This window comes from Brachypodium distachyon, chromosome 1 (assembly GCF_000005505.3).
Source record: "Brachypodium distachyon strain Bd21 chromosome 1, Brachypodium_distachyon_v3.0, whole genome shotgun sequence".
Classification (NCBI taxonomy): domain Eukaryota; kingdom Viridiplantae; phylum Streptophyta; class Magnoliopsida; order Poales; family Poaceae; genus Brachypodium; species Brachypodium distachyon.
This window is the reverse complement of record NC_016131.3, coordinates 26,771,796-26,780,109: the sequence shown is the minus strand read 5'-3', so window position 1 is coordinate 26,780,109 and position 8,314 is coordinate 26,771,796. Positions and strand designations below refer to the sequence as shown.

At 41.0% G+C, this 8,314-nt stretch overlaps 1 protein-coding gene across 1 annotated transcript; it reads right to left on the bottom strand.

The window, feature by feature from the left end:
• Positions 1 to 393: 393 nt before the first annotated feature.
• Positions 394 to 8,314, bottom strand: LOC100821560 (probable histidine kinase 1). Its single transcript, XM_010241783.3, has 13 exons — positions 7,854 to 8,314; positions 6,002 to 6,891; positions 5,801 to 5,857; positions 5,451 to 5,678; positions 4,767 to 4,860; positions 4,462 to 4,668; positions 4,016 to 4,146; positions 3,704 to 3,753; positions 3,262 to 3,572; positions 3,044 to 3,147; positions 2,147 to 2,866; positions 1,354 to 1,530; positions 394 to 841 (listed from the first exon to the last, which is right to left on the bottom strand). Exons 2-13 carry the CDS (start codon positions 6,701 to 6,703, stop codon positions 713 to 715), a joined length of 2,910 nt encoding a protein of 969 aa, XP_010240085.1. The 5' UTR covers positions 6,704 to 6,891; positions 7,854 to 8,314; the 3' UTR covers positions 394 to 712.

The following is an 8,314-nucleotide window of genomic DNA, read 5'->3' as shown; positions in this document are numbered from 1 at the left end:
GCTTCCAGCAATAGCAGAGCTGGATTCCTAGGATAAGGAACATGGCATAGCAGGCATTAATTGATCACTTATAAAAAGAAACAACACATTGAAAAATACTGCAGTTCACTGGTTTGTGCCAGTATTTTGTCTATTTGAGTAAGGCATCATTTGGTAACAAGACGAGGAATCTATTTGAGTCGAGGAAGCAAGACAACCATTTTTCAGAGGTAATGCATACATCTTAGAGTCAACAATATTACTCCGTAGTATAAGTTCCATATCATAAAGATGACAGCTTTAATCCACAAATATTTGGGCAATGCATATATCAGTAGCCGTTTCACAGCAGAAGGAAGATAGCTTGAACTCTACGTCACCTCATCATAAAATCGAAGTTGCTGACAGTAGAGATAGATGGTTAACTTTTAAAGGAACCTCCATTAGAATTATATACAAATGGCCCCATATAAGCTCATGTCTCATACAGAAAATAAGGACTCTTAAGTATTGAGTAAGCTATGTGATCTTACTGATGGAGCTAGGTAGGCCCGTTCTCTAAAGAAGAGCTGTGTCTCCCATCAGCAAGGTAAGTGGTTGAGAAGACAGGATACACTATATCTATTGCATTTTTGATGCACCGAGTGAATAACATTTACAAGAAAGACCAATATGATTACACAAAACTTTCCTAAGCTAAAAGTTACCTTTCTACTTTACAACAATTGGTTAGTTACTGAGATAACAAATATCGCTGCAGGCACTCTTTTGTTTTTTGGAAGTTCATTGGCTTAGATATGTAGGAATCCATGCCTGCGGCAAGGCACTCATCAGCGCTCTCTGCGAATGAATTTGCTGTCATCTGCAATGCATAATGTGATTCTTGGGGTTATACAATATTCCAGAAAAAAAAACGATTTAATGAATTGTCACAATTCTATTATCGAGGCTTCACAAGCCACAAGGAAATCCCATGCATTGGCATTTAAAGCCAGATGGAGAAGTGAAATCTCATGGCGAGAAAGACACTGGAAAATCTCCAAATCCTAGCATCAACATGTTTAGATATGTCAAAGGAGACAGAGAAACACTTACACTAGTGGATCTTCATGTTATTTTCACATTGTGTTATTACAAAGTATAGGTAAATCTATTATCTGAAATGTTAGACACTTCTCTTAAGAAGTAGGGCATACCCTCAGGACCATATTTTGTTTTTCACCATAAAACATGAGCATTTTGGAAACTTGCTAGTTGGTATTGCATATGAGTGTGTGATCAAGAAAATAGAAAATTCATGATGTAACATGCAAACAAACCTGAGACAGAGATACTATTTAACATGAGTTTGGGATTGTTCAAAAGTAAGCTTACCGCAATTATAGGAACTCTCTTCTCTTTCCTTTCTTGTGCACAATCAGATGAAATAGCTGTGTTAGCTATCATCTGGCTGTCTAAAGGCTTTACAGAAGCGTCCCAACACCCAGTATTTTCAAAAGAACGGATTAATCTAGTGGCTTGTAGGCCATCCATTACTGGCATGTGAACATCCTGTCAAAAAGGTACGATAACCATTTTCAGCAGAAGAGTAGAAGAAGGTTAATATATGATAGATGTTTTAAGTTTGTACCGATAAAGATATCACAACTTGAGGTGCAATAATTGTTTAAAACTAAATTTATAAAATATAAAGGTAGGGCAATACCCCCAAAAATAAATCAATTGTACTGGATCATGGTGACTGGTAAGATAGGAGTAATTAGGATAACTAATCATTGTCACCGACAATAGATAACCCATGAAAGCTTGTAACATATTTCAACAAGTCAAGCAATTGGTATAGTCCTTACCCATTACCTAACAGGTTAAGAAGCTGTTTGCTCCATTATTTATTTATTTATTTTGTACCAGAAGTGTTCTGTTCATGTAAAGCATGTGGCAGCTGGCTGGAAATTAAATTCTGATGTAAACTTAGCATCGTCATCCCCGCAAAAAGAAAACTTAGCATTGTCAGGGTATTGATTTGGTATCTTAGAAGATTTTCAGGTTGAGGCAATTTAGAATGAAGTGATAACTACATATGGATGAACTGGTGAGGTAAACACGAGTAACCAAAATTAATGCCAAGCATATAAAGTTAGATAATTGAGAATGTTGTCTGTCCTACCATCAAGATAAGATCATATTGACGCTGCTGTACTGCACGGATTGCTTCCACTCCATTATTTACTATGTCTATTCCGTGACCCAGAGGCTCTAGCATTGATTTTGCCACTATTATATTGACTTTGTTATCTTCGACGAGGAGGATCTTTGCCTTACTGCTACTTGGAGAACACTTGGATTTCTTGTTAAGTGTTTTCTCTTCAAGAGCTTTGCAAGCTTTCCTACCCTCATGGATGCCAGCTCCTGAAACTGATACTGCATCGGCTCGGGAACTGGAAACTCGTTCAGCTTGACTATTCACTTCAAGGGCCATCGAACCATCCAATTGCTCTTCATCTATGCTCCCAACACTTGGACCATTGGACTGACTAGCAGCAGGGCTACGCTTCCCTGAGTTCTCTTTCATTGGTCCAAAACCATTGGTCAACATCTTAGGATCCTCTAATATGTTAGCAGGATCATAGCACATAAGCTTGCTGCCAAACATCTTGTTGTTCATCATTGGAACTCCAGAAAACAGAAGAGAATGTCGCACTTTTGGCTTGAAAACGAAAAAACCTTCTATATCAGTGGTAGTGAAATCATTACGAGAATTGGGCATGTCATCAGGACCATCACTGTGCTCCTCTTTTACAGGAATTTTGCAAGGCATCACGAATGTAAATGTTGATCCTTCATTCTCATTGCTGACAACAGTTAGAGTACCACCCATCAACTCCACCTAAATCATTGTGAAAAATCAATAGAATGGTTAGACATTAAAGTATTTATGTTGTATTTCCAGGTATCAGTGTTTAATGCATGCATAACTACTTGTATGGAGACAAAACCGAAACCTGAATATGATAATTGCGTCTTTTAGATGAATCTATTAACTAGAACTGAGAAAAAAACATACCAGCTGCTTGCAAATCGCTAGGCCAAGCCCTGTGCCACCATATTTTCTTGCATGATCTGTACTGGCTTGCATATACCTCTTGAACAGAAATGGCAAGGATTTCTCTGCAGGTTAACATAAGCTGAAAGAGTCAGGGGAAAGGATATAAAGCATATACAGAAGTATAAGTTTCTAATATGATCATGCATCATGTACAATCAATAAATGTCAGGGAAAACCTGGTATTCCGATCCCAGTGTCATATACATCACAGCGAAGCCAAACAACTTCTCCCTCGTGATACTCCCTGAAATTTTCATTTGATGCAATGCCATTCTGACAAGCATCTTCACGATTGGAGCAACGCAAAGTATCTTTATCAGAGTGTCTTGGAGAGGCAATAGAATTTTCTGCGTCGGTAGTTATTGGGCTTGCAGGATGGGCTCTCATACGAAGTTCTCCGGCTTCTATTTCACATCCCACTTGCGGCTTATCTACAAGACGAAGATTTATTCCGACCTTCCCTTCATGTGTAAATTTCACTGCATTGCTGGAATGGTTCCAAATGCCAAACGTCATCAGAGATATATTTTTTCATCCAAACACATGTGCTGTTTTATTTAACTTTATCAAACCTCTTTAAAGGCTAGTATGACTTAGGAAGATGAAATGGAAGGTTACCTGATCAAGTTGGTCAGAATTTGCCTAATCCTTAACACATCACCGATGACCTATAACAACATTGGAAAAAAAACTGAGATAAATAATCTCATTCTTTTGGAGAAATAAATTACGGAGTATATCGTTTAAGTATATGAATCCCTGAATTTCCATAGGCCTCCCCTAATCCACAGTTGCTTAAATTTTAGAAACAGGTACACTATTTTTCTTTCGTAAGGCTGTTGAATTCAATTTGCAGATACATGAATACAAAAGACCTCAACATTGTACACAAAAAGCATGGAATAAAAGATCATTGGTTCTCCTCAATACCTCTAATGGAACATCATCTCCTATGCACCCTTCAAGGGTCAATTCCTTCTTCAGAGATGCTGCAGCAGTTTGGAGGACATGTTTAACTACTTCCCTTGGTCTAAATGTCGTAGCCTCTAGTTTCATAGCTCCTGAAGTAATGAAGGCAGAAACAACCTACTTCAGATTTCAAGTGTCTTAGACAAATGGTAATGCACCGGCCGTATTTTGAATAATCTCAAAAGACTACCTTTACTGGGAAAATTCTAATTCTGAACTTATTTACTACAAATAACACAATGGCAAGGATGCACTTAATGTATATATATATCCCTATAGTGTGTGTTAATCATATTCTATTTTTAAAAACTTGTCTTAATGTGCTCCATCCAGCAACTCCTTGAAACCACTTAAACAGATGAAGATGAATGGCTCATTTCACTTAGAGACCATATGGTTTTAAATACCTGACTCCACTTTGGAAAGATCAAGGATGTCATTGATCAATTGCAATACAAGATCTCCAGAAGATAACATAACTTCTAGCAACTGATATTGCTCTTTATCCAGTTTTGTAGTTGCGAGAATTTCAGCCATGCTAAGAACTCCTGAAAGGGGAGACCTGATCTCATGGGACATGGTAGCTAGCATTTGCTTTGCTCGCATTGTTTCCTCTGCAATGTTAGATAATTGGAAGTATTCAGTGTACCATCCTGACTTAAAACACACAATTAAGATTAGAGTAAAATACACCAGGCTACAGGATGCAGACCAGTTATGTGAAGAGATCTGCTAAGTTCTGTTTCCTTGGCTTTTTGGATAGCTTCTCTCACCCTTATGTCCGCCATTTTCTCTCTTGTTTTGACCTAAAGTGCAAAGAAGTAGATGGGTTGCGGTTCAGCAGGATGGAACAAAATGTAGAACAGCATGTGGTGTATTAAACAAAATTTAATTAAGGAACTTCTTGCAAATGAGAAAGGAGTCTCATTTCCTGTGGAAACTACCCTCAGAGAATAGTCTATGCAATCATTGCAAGAAGGATGATGCACAATATCATTTTTACGTGCAATACCAAAATTGAAATTTACAAGTCTAACCATGGAATATAGCATGTGAAAGTTGACCACTGGTCCATAATGCCAATTTGCTACAAAACCACATGAGGCAACTACTTCCTACAGAATTGGAAATAGGCACAGTTCTACGGGATAAAAGTGAAATTTTAGCATGTAGTTGTAGGCTTCTATCTACAATCTTATGCATCCCACGCAGAACAACAAGAACACTGAGACCACTTTTACTAAAGAAAAAGTGTACTGTTGCACAAGAGAGCCAAGGGAAACAAATAGTATTTTATGATTCTCGAGATTCAGCAAGAACAATTGTCTAAAAAAAAGATTCAGCAGGAAAAGGAACTGGAGAGGCATATATGAGAGAAGTAAATTCAAAAAATCACCTGGTCTGTTATGTCCATTGCAACATAATTCACACCAATTGTCTCCGCAGATTTGCTGAAAACTGGTTCAATGTATGTCACAAAGGTCTTCTCTCCAAATAATGGAGTATTAAACACAAACTCTCTCTTAGTCGCTACACCCTTGGCCATAACCTCTCTCTTGACATTATTCATCTCATCTATACCCTCGCCTGACAATATCTCGTGGTCGGTTTTACCAATGACATCCTGAAAAATAAATTATGCTTCAGCCAAAATTGCAATTTACAGGACAAAAGAGCACTGCACAGTATGAAGCAGAAATGACAAAGACAAAGGCAGGGTCAAGGTATCAACAAGAATTAAATTACCTCATCAGCAAGTGTGGGGAAGTGATTAAAAATGAAACGGTACCGCAAGTCAGCATCCTGTAAATAAGAAAGAGAATATGTATTATTTACAAATATCCTAGCATGGAAGTTCATCTTCGGTGCTCCATCACGTGCCTTCATTCAAATGGCATGTAATGTGCATAGAAAGCTGTAACAGGTGAGGACATAGATAAAGCGTACCTGATGAGCAATTACAATGGGGGCACTTTGGAGAACCAAGTGCAAGAAGTAATCAGCTCGTTCTAACATTCCAGAGAATTCCTCCACCGGTGTATGTGACTGAAGATTCTTTATATCTTCCTCCAACTTTTCCTCCAACGAACGCTCCCTTTGCAGGCTTGCGTCGAGCGCTTTTCCTAACTGTATCGCTCGCTCTTTCCAGTACAAAATAGTGTCGTATTCTGCATCTATTTTAAGCTCTTGATTACAAGAAAGTTCATCACTCTTTTTGCTCGGTCGCTTCCATTCATCTTTGTAAACTTCATCCAGTATTGGTACTTGCCGCTTTGCAGCATAATAATTCTCATCCTGAAACCGCTGCTCTTCCAAGATTTGTTGCTTCTTTTGTTCAATCTCTTTTCTTTGTTGGGAGAGACGACCAAGCTCTTCATTCAGAAGACGAGCATTATTGGCCCGCTTATATTCCCAATGCTTCATAAAGTACTGCATTTGAGAAGTGCCTTTCTCAGAATTTGCCATTTCCGTAAGCCGGTGGACATCCCCACGAACAGGCCGCTGACTAAATTTAACATCCTTGAGTGCATCGTGGTCCTTCCCAAGGTTTTCCATTCTGAACTGCTTCTGGTGTTTATCCCCTATGTTCTCAGGCCACATTGATGGTGCGACTTCATCCTCAGGCTCAGATAGGTATTCGTCCCCCATTTTTTTTCAATAACGAGCACCGTTGTTACCTGGTCACATCGAAATCTCACTCAAACGTAAGAGATTATGCACCAAACAGGTGTTGTTGCCGACTGTAGCTCACACACACCAATTTTTACTTCAAATTTCAATGTTCCCACTGCTCTGAGAATGGTACAGGTTGTAGTTTAACTCCTACGTAGACCAACCTGAAGATAGAGAGAGGATCAGTAGCTACTTCATTTCTGCATAAACATCAAGTCTGCAACTTGGTGGTGCCAAATGAAAGAAGAAATCTAATCATGAGAGGTGGTCGAATTAGTCTATACTGAAATAGTCCATTAACTGAATTGCACAGTGATTTCAATGGGATGAAGACACTAAAAATTTGACCTGAGAGCAAAATAAGATCAACAGAGCATGCATATCCAAGTCAAATTCTGTAGCGAAAATGCCAAAAGGGTTCCAGCTTTCAAGATATCCAAGTAAACGCTCGTCACTGTGGCAACAAAAGCAGACATACGGCTCTCCTTTTAACGAAATTCCATGCTGTAAAGACTGGCACCTCCCCTTTCTTCAAGGCAGCTGGAGAGCATTTTCGGATCAAGGGATGGCAGTGAAAAAGGTGCAGGACTGAATCTAAGATTCTACTACGTGACTCCCGAAACCATAAAATCAAATACATATCCAAAGAAAAGACGACAGATGCAAATCTATCGAATTAGTATAACATACAATTAGACTGAACTCTAGGAAAGATCAAGCCCGGGTCACTGCCAATCAAACCAAACATATACACCTCAGAAAGTCAAACATTTCATCAGTGGAGAACGGCACACGCACGCAAAACAACCACGAGAGCAACCGCATACACAGAGCGCACGTCAGAAAGCTGATCCCAGTAGGATCCAACCTTGTTCTGCTCCGCCGTCCCATGCCCAGAACCCGTTCGACAGAACGCCAAGCGAAGCTAACAACGCCGGGGACACGCTAAGATCAAGTCCACGGTCCCAAAACCCACCCGATCAAACGAGAAACACTTCAAGTACCACCCAGAGCGCAACAGCTCGACAGAATCGCACTACGCCCGCAAAGCATCCGACGGAATGCCAAGACCGGCACCCGGCGATCAGGAAACCTCACGGCATGGTCAAAGATCGCGAAAACGCACCTGAAACGCCTTCGATCGGTCCCTCCGAACGCGCGTCGCGGTGATCCGGCACGGACACAGCCCACAGGGACTTGAGCTGAGAGAGATAGGGCGAGATTGAGAGGAGTGTGGACGGGGGGGAGTCAATGCAACGCCAACAACGCGACGCGGAGCAAGGAGATGGAGGAGCAGAGGAGGAGGAGGATCTAATGGCAGCGAGCGAGCAGAGCGAGGAGGAGGAGGGGCGACGCGGCCATGTGAGGGGAAATAGTATAAAACTCCGGAGGGGGCGCAAACGGGTGCGAGGAATCGCGGCCACGGGCCATGTGCGAGGAGAAAAAGAAAAGAGAGGATCGCGCGGGGGCGGGGGGGGAGGACGAATATTTTTATCGCCCGATCTGGTCGCCGCCCCGGCCGCCCCGGCCGGGCCGGCGGTGGCCGCGGCGAGAAGCGACGAGGACGACGACGACGAGGGGGGGAGT